The sequence below is a fragment of the Elephas maximus genome, chromosome 3, assembly GCF_024166365.1.
Source record: "Elephas maximus indicus isolate mEleMax1 chromosome 3, mEleMax1 primary haplotype, whole genome shotgun sequence".
Lineage (NCBI taxonomy): Eukaryota > Metazoa > Chordata > Mammalia > Proboscidea > Elephantidae > Elephas > Elephas maximus.
The window spans coordinates 7,358,013-7,382,563 of NC_064821.1; the positions used below are offsets into that span (position 1 = coordinate 7,358,013).

General features: G+C 56.0%; 2 protein-coding genes across 4 annotated transcripts in view; one reads left to right on the plus strand and one right to left on the minus strand.

The window, feature by feature from the left end:
• Window positions 1-5,197: 5,197 nt before the first annotated feature.
• On the plus strand, window positions 5,198-14,868 carry MPND (MPN domain containing). 2 transcript variants are annotated; one of them, XM_049876440.1, is made up of 13 exons: window positions 5,198-5,748; window positions 5,832-6,100; window positions 7,006-7,242; window positions 8,804-8,936; window positions 9,402-9,486; window positions 9,657-9,753; window positions 9,969-10,041; window positions 10,119-10,195; window positions 11,076-11,244; window positions 11,329-11,399; window positions 11,837-11,926; window positions 13,465-13,557; window positions 14,234-14,868. In XM_049876440.1, exons 1-13 carry the CDS (start codon window positions 5,742-5,744, stop codon window positions 14,318-14,320), a joined length of 1,488 nt encoding a protein of 495 aa, XP_049732397.1. In that variant the 5' UTR covers window positions 5,198-5,741; the 3' UTR covers window positions 14,321-14,868. The 2 variants fall into 2 exon arrangements, with proteins under 2 accessions (XP_049732397.1, XP_049732398.1); XM_049876441.1 differs by having other exon boundaries at window positions 11,163-11,244.
• Window positions 14,869-14,926: 58 nt separating this feature from the next.
• The window catches only part of SH3GL1 (SH3 domain containing GRB2 like 1, endophilin A2), a 46,149-nt gene continuing 36,524 nt past the window's right edge, over window positions 14,927-24,551 (minus strand). For both annotated transcript variants that reach the window (XM_049876442.1, XM_049876443.1), the window contains exons 2-10: window positions 23,258-23,326; window positions 22,777-22,849; window positions 21,841-21,984; window positions 20,881-21,014; window positions 19,892-20,050; window positions 19,514-19,617; window positions 17,285-17,409; window positions 17,012-17,068; window positions 14,927-16,445 (exon numbers count right to left, since the gene is read on the minus strand). In XM_049876442.1, coding sequence (XP_049732399.1) covers window positions 16,249-16,445; window positions 17,012-17,068; window positions 17,285-17,409; window positions 19,514-19,617; window positions 19,892-20,050; window positions 20,881-21,014; window positions 21,841-21,984; window positions 22,777-22,849; window positions 23,258-23,326 — 1,062 coding nt within the window. In that variant the 3' untranslated portion in view covers window positions 14,927-16,248. The remainder of the gene's footprint in view (window positions 16,446-17,011; window positions 17,069-17,284; window positions 17,410-19,513; window positions 19,618-19,891; window positions 20,051-20,880; window positions 21,015-21,840; window positions 21,985-22,776; window positions 22,850-23,257; window positions 23,327-24,551) is intronic.

The following is a 24,551-nucleotide window of genomic DNA, read 5'->3' on the forward strand; positions in this document are numbered from 1 at the left end:
TCAATTGATATTCCATCAACTCCTGGAGCCTTGTTTTTCGCCAATGCCTTCAGAGCAGCTTGGACTTCTTCCTTCAGTACCATCGGTTCCTGATCATATGCCACCTCTTGAAATGGTTGAACATCGACTAATTCTTTTTGGTATAATGACTCTGTATTCCTTCCATCTTCTTTTGATGCTTCCTGCGTCATTTAATATTTTCCGCATAGAATCCTTCACTATTGCAACTCGGGGCTTGAATTTTTTCTTCAGTTCTTTCAGCTTGAGAAATGCCGAGTGTGTTCTTCCCTTTTGGTTTTCCATCTCTAGCTCTTTGCACATGTCATTATAATACTTTGTCTTCTCAAGCCGCCTTTTGAAATCTTCTGTTCAACTCTTTTACTTCATCATTTCTTCCTTTTGCTTTACTTGCTCGATGTTTGCAAACAAGTGTCAATGAGCAATGCAGTGTTACCCAACGATAAAGAACAATGATGAATCCGTGAAGCATCTCATGACGTGGATGAATCTGGAGGGGCATTGTGCTGAGTGAAATAAGTCAACCACAAAAGGACAAATATTGTATGAGACCACTGCTATAACAACTCATGAAAAGGTTTACACATAAAAAGAAACAATCTTTGATGGTTATGATGCAGGGGAGGGGTGGGGATGGAAAAACACTAAATAGACGATAGCTAAGTGGTAAGGGCAAGACAGTACACAATACTCGGGAAGCCAGAACAACTTGTCCAAGGCAAGATCATGGAAGCTCCATAGACGCATCCAAACTCCCTAAGGGAACCCCCTCTCCCTGGACTACTGGGCTGAGAGCTGGTGACCATGGTCTTGGGAGACATCTAGCTCAGTTGGCATAATATAGTTTATAAAGAAAATGTTCTACATCCTACTTTGGTGAGTAGTGTCTGGGGTCTTAAAAGCTTCTGGGTGGCCATTTAACATACATCTACTAGTCCCACCGCTTTGTGAGCAAGGGCGATTTAAGAAAACCAAAGACAGAAGGAAAAGATTAGTCCAAAGGAGTAAGGGACCGCAACTACCACAGCCTCCACCAGACTGAGTCCAGCAGAACTAGATGGTGCCCAGCTACTACCACTGACTGCTCCGACAGGGATCACAGAGCTGGAGAAAAATGTTGAACAAAATTCTAACTCACAAAAAAAGACTAGACTTACTGGCCTGACAGAGGCTGGAGAAACCCTGAGAGTATGGCACCGGGACACCCTTTTAGCTCAGTACTGAAGTCACTCCTGAGGATTACCCTTCAGCCAAAGACTGGACAGGCCCATTAAACCAAACGAGACTAAGGGGGCACACCAGCCCAGGGGGAAGGACTAGAAGGCACGAGGGTACAGGAAAGCTGGTAATAGGGGACCCAAGGTCGAGAAGGGGAAAGTGTTGACATGCCATGGGGTTGGTAACCAATGTCACAAAATACGTGTACTAATTGTTTAACGAGAAGCTAGTTCTGTAAATCTTCATCTAACGTACAAAAACAAAACAAAACAAAAAAGACACACTGGTGGCAACAATGCACTCACGCATACAAAAAAAAAAAAAAAAACCCTGAGAAATGAAGCCACGTGATCAGTTCAGTGTTTTCTAATCTAGTCTCAGAACCTGTTGTATAAAGAAAATCTATTAACATCCTGAGAACTAATGTTCCTAAGAGTGTACTTAAAAAAACAGACAAACAAACATTGCTTTACTGGAAAGACTTGATAGGGACCTTAGGGGCAGTGAATTTAATTTTAACGGAGGAGGAACATTCCAGAGAATGGTGGTCAGTGTCACTAAATGGTGCATGTAGAAACTGTTGAATTGGTGTATGTTTTGTTGTGTGTATTCTCAACAACAAATTAAATAAAATTCTATATGTGTATTAAAAACTAAAATAAAAGTTGGCAGTTCAAACCCACCCAGTGGTGCCACAGAAGAAAGGGCTGGCAATCTTCCCTAGAGACTAAAAAAGCCAAGAAAACCCTATGGAGCAGTTCTACTCTGTAACACATGGGACAGCAGAGGGTTTGGGTTTTTTTTTTTTTTTTTGAGTGATTACACTGGGCCCACCTGAACAATCCAGGATGATCTATTTTGAGGCCGGCTGATTAGCAAACTTAATTCTACCAACAACCTTAAATCCCCTCTGCTGTGTAGCCCAACGTATTCTCTGGGTCTGGGGATTAGAACGTGGGCATCTTTTTTAGGCACGTGATTCTTCCTATCCCAGCCTGTTAAATATGGCCGGCTGCATTGATTGATTTTTAAATGTTAAACCAATCTTTTATCTCAGGAATAAACCTCACTTGGTCGTGGCGTATAATTCTTTTACGCATCTATGAATTCTATTTCTGAAGATTTTGTAAACAATTTTTGCAACTGTTTTCGTGTCAGACGTGGCCTGTAGTTTTCTTTTTGAACATAACCCCATGTGTTACAGATTAGAGCTGCTCCGTAGGGTCTTCTTGGCTGTAGTCTTTATGGAAGCAGATCACCAGGCCTTTATTCTGTGGGACCACTGGGTGCGTTTATCTGGTTTTGCTCTCAGGGTAATACTAGCTTCATAAAACGAATTGGGGAGTGTTCCCGCCTCTTCAAGTTTCTGGATGAGATCGTGTAACATTGGTGTTAATTCTTTTTTAAACATTTTGTTCAACGAAACCATCTGGGCCTGGAGATGTCTTTGTTGTGGGTTTTTAAATTACAAATTAAAATCCTTTTTAATAGTTATAGGGCTTCTTGGGCTTTATAAAATCAGTTGCCATTGAGCCAACTCCTACTCAGGGCGACCCCATGTGTGTCAGAGTAAAACTGTGCCCCATAGGGTTTTCAATGGCTGGTTTTTCAGAAGTAGATCACCAGGCTTTTCTTCCGAGGCGCCTCTGGGTGAACTAGAATGTCTAACCTTTCAGTAAGCAGCCAAGTGTGCTAATCATTCACACCAGCCAAGGACTCCGTCTGGACTTTATGCACATAGCAAAGAATGGAGTGTGGAATTCACTCAAGAGCAGTGTGAACTCCAGTGGTGACTTAATTTTGCTGAGCCACTTAAGGTTGATAACCGTGTCGGCCACTTCGGGTGCCGCGGCCATCAATAAGGTCACAGCAGTTAGTTTTAATTTTATTATCAAAGGCAAGGGGGAGATACGGAAGTGTTTAGCACAGGAGAGGGAGGTGGTAACATCTGCATTCTAGAAAGCTGCCTCTGGGGCCAGGGTGAGAGATGGCCAGGAGTAGGGGGTGAGGTGGAGGTCTGAGGTCCCGGGTAGGGATGGAGGATGACCAGGTTCCCAGTGGGAGAAACGGGGTCTGGCCCAGGTCCTTGAAGGAAAGGGACAAAAGTAAATCGAGGTGAAAGTGAGTGAGACACAGGAGGAGAAACAGGTTGGTTTGGGCCCTGCTGATGTGGGGGTGAGGCTGGGAAAATACCTAATATCTGGACTGGGTTGTTATTAGCTGCTGTGAGTCAGCCCCCAACTCACGGTGACCTTGTGCACCGTGGACCCAAACGCTGCCTGGTCCTGTGCCATCCCCATGATTGGCTGCAGATTGCACCGTTGTTATCCATAGCGTTTTCATTGCTTGATTTTCAGAAGCTGACTGCCAGGCCTATCTTCCTAGTCTATCTTAGTCTAGAAGCTCCACTAAAACCTGTTCAGCATCCTAGCAACATGCCAGTCTCCAATGACAGACAGGTGGCAGCTGCCCATAAGGTGCATTGGCCAGGACTCCACCACTGCACCACCACTGCCCCTGGACTAGCGGGGCGGGGGGGTCCAAAAGGAGGCCTGGGCTGGACAGAAAGAGAATAATTCACATTTATCAAGCTCTTACTATATGCCAAGCTCAGTTCCAAACTCAAGGTTCCTGGGTGGCACAGTTTGTGGTCAACGACCAAACTAAATAAAGGCTGACAGTTCAAAGCCACCCAGTGGTGCTGTGGAAGAAAGACCTGGAGATTTCCTTCTGTAAGACTACCCATTGCCATCCAGCCAATTCCAACTCCTAGTGGCCCAATAGGACAGAGTAGAACTGCCCCATAGGGCTCCCAAAGCTGTAATCTTCACATACTTTGGACATGTTATCAGGAGGGCCCAGTCCCTGGAGGAGGACACTATCCTTGGTGAAGTAGAGGGTCAGCGAAAAAGAGGGAGACCCTCAAAGAGATGGATTGACACAGTGGCTGCAACAATGGACTCAAGCATATCAACAATCGTGAGGATGGTGCAGCACCGGCCAGTGTTTCCTTCTGTTGTAAACCGACTCGAGGTACCTAACAACAACAACAACAATCTTTATAGGAGCCCGCATCTTTCTCCTATGGAGCGTCTGGTGGTTTGGAACCTGGAATCTTTCAGTTAGCAGGTGAGCACTTAACCACTGCGCCACCAGGGCTCCTTTATGTAAGATGACTCTGTTAACACATGGGGTCGCCATGAGACAGAATCTACTCAAGGACAACGGGTTTGGGTCTAAACTCTATACATGTATTAATTCACTTAATAATCTTAACAACCCTAACAGGCAGGAACTACTATTATCCCCATGGGGAAACTGAGTCAAGCCACGTGCCCGCTGTTATGGAGCTGGGAAGTGGTGGCGCAGGATCTGGTACCGGTCCAGTCTGATCCAGCGCGACCCGGCCGTCCCTTTCCGCTTCGTCCTGTCCCCTCTTCCCCAACTGGAGTCCGAGCAAGCCCAACCCCGGTTGAGCCCCGTCCACGGCGCCCACTGCTTTGGGCAGCCCCCGACCCGGGCTTTCAGTCTGTCTGCGCCCAGGGTCGAAGGTCCCGGAACAAGAGCCCGACAAGAGCTGGGGACAAAGGGCACGGATCCCTCCAGGGGCGTGGCCAGCGAGGCCCCGCCCCCGGGCACCGCGAGCGCTGCTGTGCCCAGACCCGGGTAAGTTTTGATTCGGGAGCTGATTGGCCAGCTGAGTAGCAGTTGATTGGGTGCGCGAAGTCCAGTGGCTCCTGCTGATTGGTCGAGGTGGCCGGCTGCCCATTGGCTGAGGCGCAACTAGGCGGAAGCCATAGTTTACTATTGATTGTGAGTAGAGAATCCAGGGGCCGCTGCCGATTGGTTAGAGAAAAAAATGGCCCGCCTATAACTGGTTGAAGGGCTTCTTTCTGGCCCAATCATGGAATTAGCTGGAAGCGGGAGGCTGCAAGTTAACCCTTTAGAGACTGATTCGAATTGGGCGTTTGAGACCCACCTTAGCCGGCAAGGGCTGCTTCCGGATTCTAGCCCGCAGCCCCCGGGCGCCGTGGCTCGTCAACCCGGGCCTCAGTTTCCCCTCTGACCTCAACGGCCGAAGGCTCAGCTTTCCTCCAGAGCGGTGGCCGTGGTCCTCTTTCCTCGCTCATCCCAGCGGGCTGGGCTTCCCGCGCCCTCCAGTCCCGATCCTCAACCTAACAAGTACTGGCCTCGGCCGAGCCACTAGCCCCCCGAAAGCAGCGATTCCTGGCCTCAGTTTCCCCGCTGTATCAACGAGCTGCGCTCCCAGCCACCCCGTCCCACCAAGATCGGCGGTCTCAGGCCGCAGTTGCCCCCTTGGTCCTGGAGCACTGCGTCCCCGGACCCGGCCTCCCGCCCTGGTACCCCGGCGACCTCAGTTTCCCCGCCGGCCCCCGCCCCTAGGCAGCGGCCAATGGCTCGGCGGCTCCTCCCGCCCTCGGGGCGGAGCCGCGTCACGTGCGGGGAAGAAAGGCCGGGCCGCGCGGTGCCCGGGAGGTGCGGCCATGGCAGGTATGGCGGGGGGCGGTGGCCGAGGGGCGCCGGGCCGGCGGCGGGGGGCGCGCGGCCCCAATGCAGCCTGTCGCCGCCCGCAGCTCCGGAGCCGCTGTCCCCAGCGGGCGGCGCGGGCGAGGAGGCGCCGGATGAGGACGAGGACGAGGCGGAGGCCGAGGACCCCGAGCGGCCGGCGGGAGCTGGCGGGGGGCGCAGCGGCGGCGGCGGCGGCGGGGCCGGGCCCGGGGCCGGGGCCGGGGGCGGCGGTGGCCCGGGGGCCGCGCTCACCAGGCGCGCAGTCACCTTGAGGGTGCTGCTCAAAGACGCGCTGCTGGAGCCGGGCTCCGGGGTGCTCTCCATCTACTACCTGGTGAGCGCCCCCTCACGATACCATCCCCGCTGGAGCAAGATCCCAGATATTGGGGCCAGATCCCAGAGGGGGAAACCGAGGCACGGAGCAGCCAGGTTCAGGGTGCACCCTTATAGGCGGAAGGACATCGGGCCCCAAACACCCTTTCCACAGAGGAGAAACTGAGGCTCGGAGAGGAGCAATCACCTGCACAGGGTCTTCTTGACTGTGTGGCATCGCTCAGTCTCTGTGGTAGTTTTCCCATCTGTAAACGGGCAATTTTCCCCCAATGAATAAAGTGCTTAGTGCGCTGCCAGCTATACAGTAAGTGCTTAATAAATGTTTGTTACCGTTCTTACTCCTAATGTGCAATTATTCTTAACATGCTTGGTTGCTAAGTGAAAGGTTGGAGGTTTCAGTCCTTCCTCCCAGAGGCACCTCGGAAGAAAGGCCTGGTGATCTACTTCCAAAAAAATTCAGCCACTGAGAACCCTATGGACCACAGTTCTACTCCGACACACATGGGGGCGCCATGAGTCAGAATCCACTGATAGCAGATGGTTACTGGTTATTCTTATTATTGTCAGGTTTGCGAATGGGAGCAATTTTTGATTTGAACACTGGCTATGTGTTGGATGCTGGGAACACAGGAACACAGCAATGATCAAGACCCAGTCCCCTGCCTTTGGGGTCTCACAGTCCAGTGGGGGAGACACGCGTAACTGGGCAGTTTTAATACAGAATGTTCAGGGCTCTGATGGTAGACACACATGTAGTGACAAGGCACCCAAGCTGGCCTGGGAATCCCACAAAGACTTCCTGGAGGAGGTGCTGGAGTGGGAAGTAGGTGCCAAAGCCAAAGAGCAGCCTGGGGGTCAGGGAGGGCTTCCTGGAGGAGCGCCCTAGTTAGTCCACTGTCACTACAGGGGAAGAAGTTCGTGGGGGACCTGCAGCCAGACGGGAGGATTGTGTGGCAGGAGACAGGGCAGGTGTTCAACTCACCCAGCGCCTGGGCCACACACTGCAAGAAGCTGGTGAACCCGGCCAAGAAGTCAGGCTGCGGCTGGGCCTCTGTCAAGTACAAGGGCCAGAAACTGGACAAGTACAAGGCCACCTGGCTCCGGCGGCACCAACTCCACGTGCCTGCAGCTGCTGCTGACGAGGTGCGTCCCTCAGCCTCCTGCCACAGCCAGTCCCTTCTGACTTACCTGGGGTGGGCCAGAGAGAAGGGGCATTGGAGCTGGGGCTTTGATGGATGAGTAGGAGTTTTGTCTGAGCAAGATGAAGGGAGGGGTTTTCCAGAGAGAGGGAATGGTATATGCAAAGCCACATAGGCATAAAACAACTCATGCTGCTTAGGGAGTCAGGATTAGCTGATGTAGTTGGAGGTGCAGGTGTCCTGGGTGGCTGATGGGGCTGGAAATGCTGACCGATCAGATCCTGGAGGGCCTCGAATGCCAAGATAATAGTAGCTTATATTCTTTGAGTATTCATGAGCTGGGTGAACTTGGCTAAACACCCTGTGTGTGCCTCAGTTTTCTTCGTATGTAAAATGTACATGATGTCCGTGTCATAGGGCTCTTCATTCAGCAAGTATTTAGTAAGCTCCAACTGTGTGCCCGGTCCTATTCCAGGTGCCGGACACACAGCATGCCTCCATGTGACACAGTAGAACTGCTCCATAGGGTTTTCTTGGCTGTGATCTTTATGGGAGCAGATTGCCAGGCCTTTCTTCTGCACAGGGAGTGAAAAAGAGAAAAATCCCTGTCCTTGTAGAGAGAAAGGAAACATGATCAATCAGTCCTCCAGTGTGTTAGAAGATGACAGATAAGCAAGGGTGGGGATGGGAGTTGGGGGAAAGCAAGGGGGCCAGGAAGGGCCTTGCTGAGATCAGCGTGTGACATTTGGGCAGAAAACTGAAAGAAGGGAGGGAAGACCCCAGGGGGATCTCTAGGAAACAGCCTGTGCCAAGGCCCTGAGGCAGGACCAGCCCAGTGATTTGGAGGAACAGTGAGGAGGGCCGTGTGGCTGGAGCGGAGTGAGAGAGGGGGAGAGAGGAGAAGGGGAGGACAGGGAGGGGACAGGTCAGGTCTTGGAGAGCCCTGTGGGCTGCGGGGAGGACTTGGGCTTTTACCTGAGGGAGGTAGGAGCCGTGGAGGGCTGTGAGCAGAGGAGGAATGGGCCCTGACTCAGGTGCTCACGGCGCCCTCTGGCGGCTGAGGTGGGAACAAACGGGGCAAGGGAGGAGAGCTGGGGGACCAGGGAAGAGGTGACTGCACTGGTCCGGGTGTGCAATGATGGGGTTGGACCAGGGTGAGGACCTTCAAATAGGGCAGAAGTGGGTAGGTTCTGGGTATTTGGAGAGGTTATTGAGATAATTTCATAAAATAATCCATGTGAAGCCCCGCGTATCTGCTAAATGCTCTGCACACGTTATTTCATTTCACCTGACGCGGTCCTCATGCCTTTTACAGAGCCTAGAGAAGTTAAGACATTTGCCCAGGGTCACACAGCTTGTAAGAGGCCCAGACAGGATTCAAACCTGTGAAACGGCTACTGGAAGGCCCTCAGGCCTGAGCTGAGCCTACGGCCGCCTCTGCTCGCTTACTCCCTCTAGTGGGCATCTGGGGGAAACTGCAGGAGCCTAGGGCTCACAGCAGCTACAGGAAGGTAGGGGGCACCAAGCTTAGGGTCCTGCCTGCCGCTCTTCCCGCACCTTGCCAGAGCCCAGCCAGCGAAGGGGAGGAGGAGGAGCTGCTGATGGAGGAGGAAGAAGATGAAGTTCCGGCGGGGGTCTCAGCAGAGGACAAGACCCGGAGACCACCAGGGAAAGGCCCTTCGGAGCCTACCCACCAGGGTGAGAAGCCTGGGGGAGGAGGGAAACGGAGGGAAGCGGGTGGGGGAGGCAGCTCTGGACAGGTCAGGCTTTAATTCTGCTCAGCCCTTCTCCCCAAGATGCCTGGCTGATTTCCAAGCCCCGCTGCCTAATTTCGCTCTTGCCGCCTGACTTCTAAAGCTCTAAAGCTGCATTTCTTGGTCCTACCGCCTTATTTCTTTACGTGCTGCCTGACTTCCTGCCCCCCTGAAGCATTTCCTTTGCCCCATTGCCTGGTTTCTTAAAGTCCTCCCCGATTTCCTAGCCCTGGCACCTGATTTCTTTGGCCCGCTGCCTACTTTTCTGAAGTCGTCCTCTGACTTCCTGAGCTCCTCTCTCCTTTTCTTAGCCCGTGGCCTGACTTCCCAGTCCCACTGCCTGATTTCTAAGGCGGCTTCTGCTGAACTTCTTCCTTGTGACGCTGCCTTTTCTCCTCCTCTCCCCAAGAGGCCACACTCCCAGGGAAGCACGTGGAAAACAAGATCCGGGTGCCTGTTCGCTATTGCATGTTGGGCAGTCGGGATTCTGCAAGGTCAGATACCACCCCCCCATGCCTGCCTCCCTCCCCAACTCACCTGGAGCCCTTGTGGGGCGGGGTGGTGGAGGAGGGAGCTGGCTGTGCCGGGGGGGGGGCACCTTGGGGGTGGAGGGAGAGCCTCAAGGGGTCCCTGAGGCTTTGGGACGCTCCCCCGGCCCCTACAGGAGCCCACGCACTCTGGTGGAAGTGACATCCTTCGCAGCCATCAACAAGTTCCAGCCATTCAACGTGACCATTTCCAGCAACGTGTTGTTCTTGCTGGTGTGTGGCCTCCTGGCCTTGTCCCTCGGGGCCCAGTAGCAAGGGGCTCCTGGGCCTGTGCAGGGGGCTGAGGTGCCTGTGAGGGAGGAAGCCCCTGGAATGCCAGCTGTTTGCCTTGTTCACTGCTGGTAAACAATAGATGCTCAAAAAACGCTTGAATGAAGGAGTGGGTATGGACCCTGAGCCACTCTTCCCGTGTCCCCTCCCTTCCCCAGGACTTCCACAGCCACCTGACTCGGAGTGAGGTCGTGGGGTACCTGGGGGGCCGCTGGGACATCAACAGCCAGAGTGGGTATTTGGGGCCCAGAGTACGGGGGTTGTTGGGATCAGGGTGGACGTCCATGCCTTACCCCTGCCTCTGGCAGTGCTCACTGTGCTGAGAGCCTTCCCCTGTCGGAGCCGGCTTGGTGACGCGGACGCAGCGGCCACCACCGAAGAGGAGGTGAGGTGCAGGAGGCGGGGGGGGGGGGCTTGAACCCCGGGTATTATACGTTCTCTGTGCAGCCCTCACCAGTCCCTTCCCCTCCCAGCGCCTGTTTCCCCCTCTGTGAAGTTGTTGTTATTAGGTGCCTTCTGGTTGATTTTCAACTCATAGCGACCCCACGTGGCAGAGTAGAACTGCTCGGTAGGGTTTCCAAGGCTGTAATCTTTATGGGAGCAGATTGCCAGGTCTTCGTCCCCTGGAGCCACTGGATGGGATTGGACTGCCGACCTTTCAGTCAGCAGCCAAGGGCTTAACTGTTGCGCCACTAGGGCCCCTTTTCAGTCTGTAAGATACAAGGCTGAAATGAATGGTTGCGAATATCAAATCCTCTGCGGGCCCCTGCTGGCACCCAGTATAGGCTCAATAAACATTAGCTGCCAGTCTGTTAGCTTTCATAATGGTGGGTAGTGCGTTACCCGCGCTGTCTGTTGCCAAGCTTCACACCCACATCGTGGAGCTTCACAGTGTCTCCAAGTGGATCAGGTTAGCAGTGGAGTGTCAGCTCAGGGCACGCCTCCCCTTTTCTCTTTCCACATGCATTTCCTGCTGTGACATCCGGGAATGTTTGTCTCAGCTCATGTGTCCATGCTCTCTATAACTATTGAGCACTTACAGTGTGCCAGTCATCAAGCTGGGGATACAGCAGTGAACAAAGCATCCTTCCCCTCATTTGGTGACAGGGTACGTCTTTCTTATAGACATGTATTGACTGTTCTCCCTCTGCCTCTGGAGTCCGTGAGGGCAGAGCAGGGTCTGTCTTGGTCATTGCTGTGTCCCCAGCCTTGGCATACAGTAGGTGCTCATTAAATGTTGGCCCAGGCCCCACCTGTGTCCCCAGGTGTACCAGAGCCTGTTCCTGCGGGGCCTGTCTCTGGTGGGGTGGTACCACAGCCACCCACACAGCCCAGCGCTCCCGTCGCTGCAGGACATCGATGCGCAAATGGACTACCAGCTGCGCCTGCAGGGCTCCAGCAACGGCTTCCAGCCCTGCCTTGCCCTGCTCTGCTGTACGTCCCGGGGGTGGGCAGGCAGGGGGCTGCCAGGCCAGCTGAGCTCCAGGGCCCAGCCCCTCTCTCCCGCTCCTTCTCCAGCACCTTACTACTCTGGCAACCCGGGCCCCGAGTCCAAGATCTTGCCCTTCTGGGTGATGCCGCCTCCTGAGGTAGGTGGGGCTGCTGGGGGCAGTTGGGCTGGGCAGTGGGGACAGGATTGGGTTAGGAGGGCTCTCAGGGGACAGGCTCTGTCCTGTTTCTCCCACCTGTGGGTAGGTCCCAATGGTGGCCCTATTGGAAGCTTCAGAGAAGGTCTGGGTGTGAGAAAGGGTGGGGCCAAAGATAAAGGGTGGCACCTGCTGTTGGCACCCAGGGGGCTTCCTGAAGCTGCCCGGGGGGGAAGGGAGGATGCCGGCCCCCTCGCTGCCTCCCCAGTCACACCGACAAGTCCCGGAAGGTGGCTCTGCGCCCCTGAACCCAAGGTGGGGCCGGGTGTGGAGTCTTGGTTCTCCGATTCCCAGCCCAGGGGCACTTCCTGCTGTCCCCTGCCGCCCCAGTGTGGGACTGGGGGTGGCGAGGCCATTCTGACAGCCTGTGTCCCTGCCAGCAACGGCCGGGTGACTATGGCATCCCCATGGACGTGGAGATGGTCTACGTGCAGGATGGCTTCCTGACTAATGACATCCTGCAGGAGATGGTGAGCCTCCCTGGGTGGGGACAGGGCACCCGATGGAGGGCCAGGGCACCACGCCAGGGCCTGGGCCAGGCTTCTCTTCTCCTCCTCCTCCCTAACAGGAGAAAATCCCGGCCCCGCCTGCCTCTCCCAGCACCCTTCCCTAACCCACCCTTTCCCAGCCCCACTACCCCCCCCTTGGCTGTTCTGGGACATCCCAGGCACACCTCAGGGCTCTGCACCTGGCCAATGACACCCATGTGGAGACACCCTCCAAGACTTCAGGTGCTGCCCGGATGAACGTTTTTAAATACTTCTGTGCTCAACCTGCATTTAAAAAATTGCAGCTAGCGATTTCACAGAAGCCCTGGTGGCGCAACTGTTCAGTGTACGGCTGCTAACTGAAAGCTTGGTGGTTTGAACCCACCAGCGGTTCCACAAGAGAAAGACCTGGCGATCTGCTCCCATAAAGATTGTTGTTGTTAGGCACCACAGTGAGCCCACGCACAACAGTAAAACACTGCCCAGTCCTGTGCCACCCTCACAGTCATTGCTAAGTTTGAGCCCACTGTTGCAGCCACTGTGTCAACCCATCTCTTTGAGGGTCTTCCTGTTTTTCACTGACCTTCCACTTCACCAAGCATGATGTCCTTCTCCAGGGATTGGTCCCTCCTGATAACACGTCCAAAGTATGTGAGACCAAGTCTCGCCATCCTATGGGACTGGACTTAGGAGCCACCTAAGGGCCATCCAGGCTGTATTCTAAGACAGATTTGTTCTTTCTTCTGACAGTCCATACCTAGAAAACCCTATGGGGCAGTTCTACTCTGTCATATAGGGTCACTATGAGTCAAAATCAATTCCACGGTATACACCTACCACCATCAATGGTGATTTCATTGATATTATTGCTTAGGACCAGAATTCTTGCCTTCCCTGAAGGACTCCTGGGTTCGATTCCCGGCCAGTGCAACTCATATGTAGCCACCACCCATCTGTCAATGGAGGCTTGTGTTTTGCGAGGATGCTGAACAGGTTTCAGCAGTGTCCAGACTAAAACTAGGAAGAAAGGCCTGGCAACTTACAGCTGAAAATCAGTCCATGAAAGCCCTATGGATCACAGTAGTTCAACCTGCAACTGATGATGGGGATGGTGAAAAACCAGGCAGCATTTCGAACTGCTGTGCATGGGGTTCTGTGAGTCAGGGGCCAACTTGACGGCAGCTAACATTGTTCAGGACAAGATTAAGCCAGGAGCGACGTTAGGCCCACATAGACACAGAGGCAAACTCAGTAGGTAGAAGTCCAGGTGGGAGGAGAGTGGGAGAAGCTTGGGACACCTCTGCCAGGAGCTCAGCCTCCTCCTCCAGGGACTCTTCCTGGACTTAAGAAGTAGGTGGGCCCTCCTGGTACACTTTCCTGTTATTCTCCTTTGTTGCATTCAACATATTATGTAGTTTATTTTCTGTTCTGTTCACTAGCCTGGGACACAATGGGCAAGGGGGAAGAGAGGGAAGGTGGGAGAAAGGAAGGAAGCTCCATCCTCTGCCTCGCTCCCACAGATGCTGCTGGTGGAGTTCTACAAGGGTGCCCCCGACCTCGTGAGGTTCCAGGAACCCTGGAGCCAGGAGCACACCTACCTGGACAAGCTGAAGGTGACACAGTCCAGAGCGTCTCATCCCCAGCCCTGAATCCTATGCAAATCCCTTCTAAGGGAAGAGTTTTGGGGGAGTCCCCGAGACCATACCCATGGACAGTCTGAGATCAGTGACGTTAATTTCCTTCCTTGTTCTGCACAAAAGTAGCGCTGCCGGGAATTTGACAGGAAAGCTCCTGTTTGATCACCCTCTATCTGAGTGGAGCAGCAGCTCCGGGCGTATGTACTACGGCGGCAGCCCACAGAGGGGCACAGGGCATGTCCTGTCTTGGCGCTTCAAGCCCAGGCAACTGAGGGGGCCCCACGGGTGCTGGGACATCTAAATGAGTGTGTTTACTGCTTGAAAGTCATTCTCAGAAGGCCCTCGACTCCACTTTGCACAGACACATCCAGACACTTGATGGCTTTGCTCCCTCACACAGGTTTTGGAAACCATGGTAATGCCTCCCCCAGGCGCTGGGCTGCTGGGGGACCAAAGGGGCCATCACTGGTGTGGAAGCCCTGGGGCTGGGGCCAGTTCTGTCCACCAGCTGGGTGGCCCGAGCACATCAATGCTGCTGACCCAGGAGGGGGAACTCGGGATGTGGGACCTGAAGATGGGTCCCGCCCCACAACCCTCTTTCTGATGGAAGCGTGGCTTCAGGCCAGCCCCCTGAGCCCCCTTCCCGTTGCAGATCTCCCTGGCCAGCCGGACGCCCAAGGACCCGGGCCTGTGCCACGTGCTGGAGCAGGTTTACAGCGTCCTCAAGCAGGGCAGCTGAGGGCGGCGTCCTGGAGGGGTGCACCTGATCCTGCGGCTTTGCTTGGAGCGGTCCAATTCCAGCATGCATTCGCGCAGAGGGAGCGGCTCAGATAATAAAGACTGAGATGAGGAGTCTGCCACAAGTCTCTCACTTCATGATGGGGACACGGGTGAGGGCTAGCGGCCGGCTGGGGGCTTCCCCCTGGACCTGGCACCGACCTCGTGAGCACACAGCCCACCTTTTTCCCCGTCCCTCCTCCTCTCGAGGACGTGGCCTCTGCATTGGCGTACTGGGGCGAGCAGATGGACTTCCTCTTCCTTTGGGTCCGCAGCATCGGCCACAGGGCAAACCTCAGGGAAAGGTGACACTGGGTGCAGGAGGGGCGGTGGTGGGCTGGATCCCAGTGCGGCCCCCTGCGTGTGGCTGTGGGGAATGACCTCTGGGCCATACAGTCCAGCTGGCGTGAGCCTGCGTGTCTGCATGTGCGCAGTCATGGGGAGGGAGCCGCACGAGGCCACGTGGGTCGCTGCCCAGAATAGGCATCGGGGGAGTGTCCCCCCTGCTGAGAGACCTGGGCTGGCCACTGTGTCTGGCTGCCCCCACACCAGGGCCAGGACACAGAAACGGAGCATACAAAGACATTTAATACTTCTTTTAAAAAATCAGGGTTACGTTTCGATATGCCCTAGCTGATGAGATACCGCGTCTGAGGCCACACTGTTCTTCTCCGCTGAGATGTCTGTGCCCCGTCATGACAACGCGGCACATGGCGGGGTCCAGGTGGGCAAGCGGTGGGGAATGTAGGTGTGGCAAGGCCCGGAGCCCTGGGGCTCTGCTCTTAGAAGGTCTCCCCCTCCCAAGAGCTGTCTCCATGGTCTAGGGGAGTCGTTGGGCTCCAGGTCGAGGCCAATGGCTAACGCCCAGGTTGGGCCAGCAGCAAGGGTCTAGGTACATTCACTCATCGAAGCCTTTGTGCTTGACCATCACTGGGCTGGGGCCGGGGCCCGTGGTCCCGTGTTGAGGGTGTCTGGGTGTGTGTGTGTATAGCTGGTGGTGGCACCTGTGGCCTGAGACACCCCTCCTTGTGCTTGGTTGGGGCAGTAAGAGGTTGAAAGGGGTGTGAGATAGAGTGGGGGTGAGGTGGGGCAGAGCCCCCGCAGGAGTGAGAGAGGCCCCAGAGACAGCAGCTGGTGGGGGGTGGGGGGGGTGCTGAAGGCAGCTCACCCTGGGGGTGGACGGTTGGTCCTGGGACAGGTCGGGGACACAGCCACGACCGGCCCCGTGCCCCAGGCAGAGCTGACAGAGGGCATGGGGGCCGGCCCTGGCTGGGGTGGCTGCAGAGGGCCCTCAGCTCCAGGAAGGTGGCTTCCGTGCAAAGCCTGGGTCAGGGCCTTTGATTGAGCAGGGGCTGGGGGCCCTGGGGGCCCATCGCCAGCAACAGGCTGGGAAGGAAGCCTTGGGGGGTTTAAAACCAGGGGTGGCTCACTGTGACCCACCCCTCACACGGATCAAGCCTGTCCCATTAAGGCGAGGAGTTCTGGGCAGGGCGGAGGTGGGGGACCTGGCGTGTTGGTAAGAGTGGTCCACCCTGGAGGGATCAGGGGGAACGTTAGTGTTTCAGAGAGCACCTTAGTGTCAGCCCCGCCCGGAGGTCCGACTAGGCTGAGGGTGGAGCCAGTGAGCGGAAGTAGAAAGACTGCCAGGGCCCCAACAGCTGGCTGGAGGGGGAAGGGACGCCCACCCCAGAGGTGGGAGCCTGTAAATGGCCATGCTGCCCCCTCCCAGCAGGCCCTGCTCAGGCCCAGGCCTCGAGGCCATGGGCAGTACCTTGGGCAACCCCGGGGACAGGCCTGGGGAACCCCAATGCAGGCTCTCCTGCCACCACGCTGCGAGGCAAGGGGCGCTCCGGCTAGGAGCCGGATGGGCAGCCAGGGCGGGTAGGCGGGTCACTGCGGCAGGGGCACCAGCACTTCCACGTAGCTGAGTGGGAAGAAGCCTGACTGGCCGTTGAGCATGCCCTCGTACCAGTTCTCGTCGATCTGGTTAGTGAGTGTGATGACGTCACCCTCACGGAAGCCCAGCTCCCCGTCATTCTCGGGCTCAAAGTCGTACAGGGCCTTGCAGCTCGGCTGGTCCAGGGGCGCTGTGGATGGGGGGTGGGGGCGTGGCATCAGGGCAGGGTGTCCACACCTGCCCCTCGCCTGCCTGGCCTCTGTCCTGGTCCTGCTGCTGGCTGACCCTGTGTTTCCTGCCAGGACCCCTGCTCTCTAACTGCTCATCAGCGCTGCTGGGAAGATGGGCCAGGTGCCAGGGGATGGGAGAGGGCTGTGGGGACTGTCACTTATCCTACAGGGGGAACGAGGGACAATCAGAGCCCCCAACCACCATAGCCACCACTCAGGGTGTGCTGAGCACTGGGCTAGGTGCATGAGGTGGGTGCCACCGGGGCTCCTTGTACACACCAGGAAACTGAGGCCCAGAGGCAGAGGCCCTGGTGCTGGAATGTGTGTCCCTGTAGCCCCCTGGCCCACGGTGCGGGCCACCCTGTGCCCAGAAGTTGGTGGGCAGCCAGCACATATGCTGTCAGGCAGTGTGGGCTCCTCCCCTACTCGGGAGGGGCAGGAGCCTGGGCCAGCCTGGCTGCCACACAGGAGTGTACACGTCAAGGGAGAAGTGATGAGGACACCCCCGGCCCCGCGGCACACTCACGCATACTCCTGCTGGGGGTCCGGGCCAGCTTGTCCGAAGACCGGAAGGATGAAGACGCTGAAAACCAGGTGGAGGGGGCTGAGCACATGGGCGCAGACTTGACTCCCGATGGGGCCTTTTTGTAGAGAGCCGGAGGGGGCCCTGCTCCCGCCCCTGCTGAGGGCTGCACCTCAGGGCTCCCCAAAGATCATGGGAGACTAGTAGCACTCGGCCGCCGCCAGTGTCCCCTCCCCACCTCCCCCAAGCTGGGGATAAATGACCTGCCCCCGATACCTGTGATCTTGGGGGCTGTGGTGCAGGGGAAGCCCCCGTTGGACTGCTCCAGCTCTCCGAGGTCATAGGTCTCCCGGGGCTTGGGCTTGTACTCCCGCTTGGGGCGTGACGAGGCCTCGCGCATCCTGTGCAGGAGGGGAGCCCGGAGCAGCCCGGGGCCGGGGGTCAAGGCCAAGAGTAAAGCCCACCCCACAGAGACTTGGGGTGGCACAACTTTAACCTGCTGGTCTGTGTGACTTTGTGCGGCCAGAGCAGTGCACGGACACGAACCGGGTCCCGTGCCCAGGATTTCAGTCTGGACCTTGCGAGTGAGCCCCTGTATTTGATCACGTGCTTTGTAACGGTGAGGTGTTATATACTGGTGCTACAGTAGAATTCATAGGCCTACAAGGAAGGCCAGTTAATACGACTATTACTCAAATTTACGCACCAACCATTAAGACCAAAGATGAAGAAACAAGATTTTTACCAACTTCTGCAGTCTGAAATTGATCAAATAGGCAATCAGGATGCATTGATAATTACTGGCGATTGGAATACGAAAGTTGGAAACCAAGAAGGCTCAGTAGTGGGAAAATATGGCCTTCTTGACAGAAACGATGCCAGAGATCACGATAGAACTTTGCAAGACCAAGGACTTCTTCATTGCAAATACCTTTTCTCACCAACATAAACGGTGACTATACACATGGACCTCACCAGATGGAATGAAATTAACTACATCTGTGGAAAGACGATGGAAAAGCTCAATACTATCAGTCAGAACGAGGTCAGGGGCTGACCTCGGAACAGACCACCAATTGCTCCTATACAAGTTCAAGATGAAGCTGAAGAAAATTAGAACAAGTCCACGAGAGCCAAACTATAACCTTGGGTACATCCCACCTGAATTTAGAGACCATCCCAAGAATAGATTTCTCGCATTGCACACTAACAACCAAGACCAGATGAGTTGTGGAATGACATCATCCATGAAGAAAGCAAGAGGTCACTGAAAAGACAGGAAAGAAAGAAAAAAAACAAAATGGATGTCAGAAGAGACTCTGGAACTTGTTCTTAAAAGTCGAGCAGCTAAAGACAAAGGAAGAAATGACGAAGGAAAAGGACTGAGCAGAAGACTCCAAGGAGCGGCTAGAAAGTATTATAATGACGTGTGGAAAGAGCTGGAAATAGAAAACCAAAAGGGAAGAATACGCTCAGCGCTTCTCAAGCCGAAAGAACTGAAGAAAAAATTCAAGCCTCGAGTTGCAATAGTGAAGGATTCCATGGGGAGAATATTAAATGATGCAGGAAGCATCAAAAGAAGATGGAAGAAATACACAGAGTCATTATACCAAAAAGAATTAGTCGATATTCAACCATTTCAAGAGGTGGCATATGATCAGGAACCGATGGTACTGAAGGAAGAAGTCCAGGCTGCTCTGAAGGCACTGGCGAAAAACAAGGCTCCAGGAATTGATGGAATATCAATTGAGATGTTTCAACAAACAGATGCAGCGCTGGAGGTGCTCACTCGTCTATGCCAAGAAATATGGAAGACAGCTGCCTGGCCAACTGACTGGAAGAGATCTGTATTTAGGCCTATTCCCAAGAAAGGTGATCCAACTGAATGTGGAAATTATAGAACAATATCATTAATATCACACGCAAGTACAATTTTGCTGACAATCATTCAAAAGCGGCTGCAGCAGTGTATCGACAGATAACTGCCAGAAATTCAGGCCGGTTTCAGAAGAGGACGTGGAACCAGGGATAGCATGGCTGATGTCAGATGGATCTGAGGAAGACCATCAACGAGGAAGACCCTCAACGAGGAAGATGCTCAACGGGATGGATTGACACAGGAGCTGTAACAATGGGCTCAAACATAAGGATGATTGTGAGGATGGCGCAGGAGCGGACAGCGTTTTGTCCTGTTTTACACGAGGCTGCTCTGAGTTGGAACTGACCTGACCGCTTACCACCACCACCGCCAACATCACATTAGAATTCCTTTTTAAAACAACAGTTCCAGGCTTTAGGGCAGCGGGGACCCGGGGCTACGCGCACTGTCAAACATCCCCTGCAGCCAGCAGAGGTCGCCCGGAGGCGTCTGGCTGTGCCAAAGCCCGCCCCCCAGGAATCCAGGCAAGAATGTGGCTGCCACCCGCGGACACCAGGCTGGAGGTTCCAGCAGGGAAGGGACTGCGCCTGGCCACAGGGGCAGTGGAGGGCAGGGGCCGGGCTCACCTCCGCTTGAGCTTATCAGCCAACTCCTCGAGGATCTGCACCGCCTGCCGGTGGTAGTCCAGCTGCGCGTCCACCAGCGCAGAGAGCTGGCTCACCTGCTCAATCTGCGGGACACAGGCGGGGCTGAGGGGCTCGGCGGCGGCAGGTGACCCCCATTCCCAGGCTGCCTCTAGGCCACAGGGCCCCAGTCCCCTGCACTGCCGTGCCAGACTGCACCATGGGCAGGTCGCGCTGCTTGTCGCCAGCCTCGAGGGCCAGATCCAGCAGCCCTGCTGCCTGTCTATCTGAGCACCTGAGCGGGCACTAAGCCCCAGGACAAGCACTGTGCGGGAGCAACCCTGGCACCCCTCAGGCCGTGTGGCACCCCCGCGCACATACATCCGTCTCCAGGAGGTTGTGCATGCTGGTCTCGGCCACCTCCTTGGACTCCTCGAACTTCTCCATGGCCTGGCGCAGCTCCTCGTCGGGGATCTTGCCCTGCCGCTTCTTCTTGTAGTCGAAGTCCAGGCGCCGGCCCTCCAGCTTCTTCAGGTGGTGCTGCGGCACAGGAGGGCGGGTCGCATGTCACGACTGGAGCTACATGCAGGCAGGCAGCGCCAGCGCATGGCCCAGGTGTGTCCTCAACCAATGTCCCTGTGGCTTCTCCTGTGGGGAAACTTGCACCCAGGCCGGGAGTATGAGAGTGTGTGCATGTTAACGTGTGAATGTGCATGTGTGTATACCAGTGAGAGTACATGTGTGCGTATGTGTGGTGTGTGGTTTCATGAGTGCGTGTACCGAGCATGTTAAAATGTGCGAGTGTGTGCATGAGTGATGATGCATGAGTGTGTGTGTTCGTGTGTACATTCGAGTGTGCGAAAGTGCGTGAGTGCAGAGTTCACGAGTGTGTATGAGTGCACACTGAGTATGAGTGCAGGAGTGTGTCCAAATGTGAGTGTGCCTATGTGTGTGTAATGAGCGTCCTTGTGAGCTGTGTGAGTTCCTGAGTGCGTGCAAGAGTGTAGCAAGTGTGTGCACATGTGCACGTGGTGTTTGTGTGTGTACGTGTGTGCGTGGGTGTACATACATCTGTGGTCTGTGTATGAGCATATGCGTGTGTGTTGTATGGGTGTGTGTGCACGGGTGTGCATACGTGCGTGGGGGGTGTGTGTGTGAGCACGCAGAAGGCAGCGCTGAGTGAAGAGACCAGAGCGGGGCTGCCACACTCAGCGTGGGACGAGGACTGAATTGGGGTGCAGCAGCTCCACGCGGGCAACACAGGCAGGCCCCTGCTGGTGTAGCAGGGTCAGTGGACAGAACAAGGGTGGCAGGTATGAGTCAGGGTCACCCTGCCCCAGCATGGGGACAGGGATGGCAGGGGTCAGCACCTGAATCTCCTTCAGGTCCTTGTCGCAGAGGTTCTGGAGGGGGTCGATGAAGTTCTGCTTGACCTCGATGTCCAGAGAGTCCTTCACCTCGGCCAGGCGCTTCATGGACTCCCCCGCGTCCAGGAGGGCATCACCTGGGGGCAGCGAAAGGCCGTCATATGGGCCCTCTAGCTGACACCTCACATGGGCCCTCTAGCTGACACACTCCCCAACTTCTAAACTGCTGCCCAAACCAGAGCCAGGGGCTAGAGGACCAGAATTCAGAGCAAACATCAATCCCACTGCCATCAAGTCAATTCCGACGCATAGTGACCCTGCAGGAGAGAGCAGAGCTGCCCCATAAAGTTTCCTAGGCTGTAATCTTCAGGAAAGCCAGCTGCTACATCTTTCTCCAGCTGGTGGGTTCAAAACACTGACCTTCCGGTTAGCAGCCAAGGGCTTAACCACTGTACCACCAGGCATCCAGAGAAAACACAGGGCCCTAAAATATATCAGTCACAATAGCCAAGCCACCCCTTTCTCCCTTAAGGGGGATGCAGGCTCTGCTGGGGGGTGGTGTGGAGGGTGGGCTCTGCAGCAGAGGGAAGGGAGGTCTCTCAGTTCTTCAATTCTCACAGCCTCGGGGCAATGGGCAGCACTGAGAAGGTTCTGGAGTTCACCCCTTCTGTCCTGCTCGCCTCCTCACTGCCTGCCTCAACGTCACGCGTGCCTGCCGGACACAGGCTCAGCTGTCTGCTCAGCCCAACCCGTACATGGTGACACTGTTTTGCCCTGTGTGTCCTTTGTGAGGTCAGTCCCCGGCCCTGGGAGGCACTGGGTGGGTGTTTGCTGACTCAGTGACCTACAGCAGCCGTCGACTGAGCCCACCACGCTGGGCCCCGTGGGCAGCTGTCGCCACGTCCCCTCACAGCCCTGGAGGTGATGAGAATGGTGATGCTGTGGTGGCCGGGAGCCACTCACCAAAGTTGGACTCGCCGCCCAGCTCCTTGCCGTGGCGGGTCATGCACTCGCCCAGCAGGCCTTCCGACTGCGGGTAGCCGGGGTTCTTCACCTGGCCCCGGATCTTGGACACCGTGTTGAGCATCGTCAGCTTGGCCCGTGAGGCTGGAAAGGGACGGGACCAGGTGTGCACAGCATAGTGGCTGCTCCCCTGCCCCACCCACGCCATTATCATGAAAGTGCTCCCTCAGCCAGAGGGGCCCAGCCAGGGAAAGAGTGGACTGGCAGCTCCCACAGGCATCCTGGGAGATCCTCTTCCCCGTCTGTCAGCCACAAAGAAGCAAAGGGCGATGGTGCCCAAGTGAGCTCACCTCCTCCGAGGCCTCCCATCGAGGCTGGGGCCCTCTCCCCCCCATCACAGAGCCTGAGAGTGGCTTAGCAGTACCCTCTCCTGTCTGTCTGGGTAGCAGTGCCCCAGATGGCAGGTGTGCTTGGGCACAGGGCACCCGCCGCTATCGCAGCCCTGGGGCTGCCTGCTGCACTTCTTCCTCAACCCTGGCAGGGGTCTCCAGGCGATGTCTGCGCCTGCGCCCTTCCTCTCGGGAAAGGCCCCAGGGGAAGGGCACGCGACCCCAGCCCCAGGCCTATGTAAACTGAGGATGGGCATCCAGCTGAAACTGGCTGAGTGAGTGAGTTGGGGGAAAGACAGGACTCTAAACCAAGGAACTCACAGCTGGAGAACAAGGCCAGCACAAAGGAGCCTGTGCTGCCAGACGACGGAGGGGGCGAAGGCATTTGCCGGAGGACACCCGCGGGACTCTGGGACCCAGCTATGCCTGAAGCCTGCCTAATCTGGGCACTTAAGTTCTGGGAACCTATACGATCCCCCTTCATGTCCTGGCAACCAGAAGCTTCCTGAGGGACACAGAGACCTGTGGAGTTGGCTGGCATCCCCACCTGGGTTAGGCTGGAGGTACTCGATGGTTCTGGCCAGCACCTCTGTCACGGCCTTACTGGTAACATCCACTTTCTGTAAAGAGAGGAAGCGTGAGGGTTTCGCAGCGTGGCACCCAAACCCAGACTACAGGCACCTGGATAGCCCTTGCCTGGGGGGGCACCTCCTTAAAGCCCACACGAGGAGAACTACTGGCTGCTTCTGGAGGCTGGCCTGGCCTCTTTACCTCCCTGCTAGGAAGGCCCTGCCCCAGTGGTGCCTGCCGGTGGCCTGGGGAAAGGCCTTGTACTCACCACGTCCGCCTGATGCGCGTCCCTCCCCTGACCCCAGCCAGGCCCCTTTGCTCTTGGCCCTCTGTGCCTACGTGGGGGTTGGCCCCCTCCACCTCCCCTTGGACTATGGGCTCTGGTGAGGCAGAAGAAGAGAGGCCTCTAGTTGGTGCCCCCCCGCCAGCATTTGGTGACGTGCGATTTTCCCCGTTACCTTTTCCATCTCTTTGAAGTCATCGTCAAGCTTGGTCCCCTCGGCACCACCAACCTTCTCGCTGACCAGCTGTAGGCAAGAAGGGGGGGACAGTGTGAGCCTCAGAGGAGATGGAGCAGTGGCAGCCCCACCCACCCAGGATGCCATCCACCAGACACGCAGCAACATGGAGCAGGAGAACCTGGTGAGGGCCCAGCTCCAGATCTCTACTCGGGACATCTCTGTGAGGGGCCTGAGAGGATGACCAAGGGCCAGGTCATAGGCCGCCCTATGCAGTCAGCCAAGCCAGCCATTCACTTAGGGGCCAGAAGTCACCTGCCACCCGCCTCCATGCCTCGGTGCCTGTCTCAAGTTCAGTGCCCCACCAGGTTGGGAGTCCCCCAAGGCAAGGCCTCATGCTGGTCATGGTGGCGTCTGAACCTGCAGGAAACACTCAAAGGTGCCAGATGCCAAGTCACCCCAGGAGGGGCAGACGCAGACCTGAGGCCCAGGGCACCCTACGGCACTTTTCAGCAGTGTGGGTGTTAGACTTGGTCGGTTGGGTCGGGGCTGGCAGGCAGAAGGCCAGCCGGAGCCACACACGGGCACTCAGAGGGCCTCTGTGGTTCTGCGCTGTCACTGCGTGTGCTGTGGTGCTCAGGAAGGGGCAGAAGCCCACCAGGCGAGAACCTGACAGGGCTGGCCCTGCCTGGGACACACACACCCTCAGCTGACACTGACCCAGGAGGCTCTGGCACAAAAGTCCCTGTAGAAATCAACTAGGGGCTTGCCCCTATTCTCAAAGGTCTAGGATTGAATTTTGTAAAAAAGAAATAACATTTTTATTACAAGGTAGCGTGAGCTATTAGTGGTGGCACAGACTTTGAAGGGGCACAGGTTTTGGGGGGGGCCCAACACTCATCAGACACTCACTTCCTGGGACAGCGGGGGCTGCCGAGCCTTTCCCAGCTCTGGGGCCCCAACTGCAGGACAGGGATGCCTCCCCCAGCCCAGGGGCTGCTGGAGTCTTTAAGAAGCACTTAGCGGGTGCCTGGCACCAGTGCCCTGAGGAGCTGCCTGGTGATCAGAACGGCAGGAACGACCACTGGTACTCGGCCCTTCCCTCTCACAGCAGGTGGAGGTGTGCTGGGACGAGGGCGGCTGTGGGGGCAGGAGGGAGCACTGAAGTCATCACTGTGCCCTCCAACTGAGCTGCCGGGAGCGTGAAGAAGTACAGCGTCTGCAGAAAGCACCCCAGAACGTGGTACCTGACAATACCACCAGTGTCCTCGTGGTCAGAGGTGGCTGAAGACAG

Bases quoted from the DNA above. Each gene is read 5' to 3' on its own strand.
- MPND (XM_049876440.1), top strand. The intron at 10,196-11,075 runs GTGAGGTGCAGG...CTGTGTCCCCAG, and splicing joins CGGCCACCACCGAAGAGGAG to GTGTACCAGAGCCTGTTCCT. The intron at 13,558-14,233 runs GTGACACAGTCC...TTCCCGTTGCAG, and splicing joins CCTACCTGGACAAGCTGAAG to ATCTCCCTGGCCAGCCGGAC.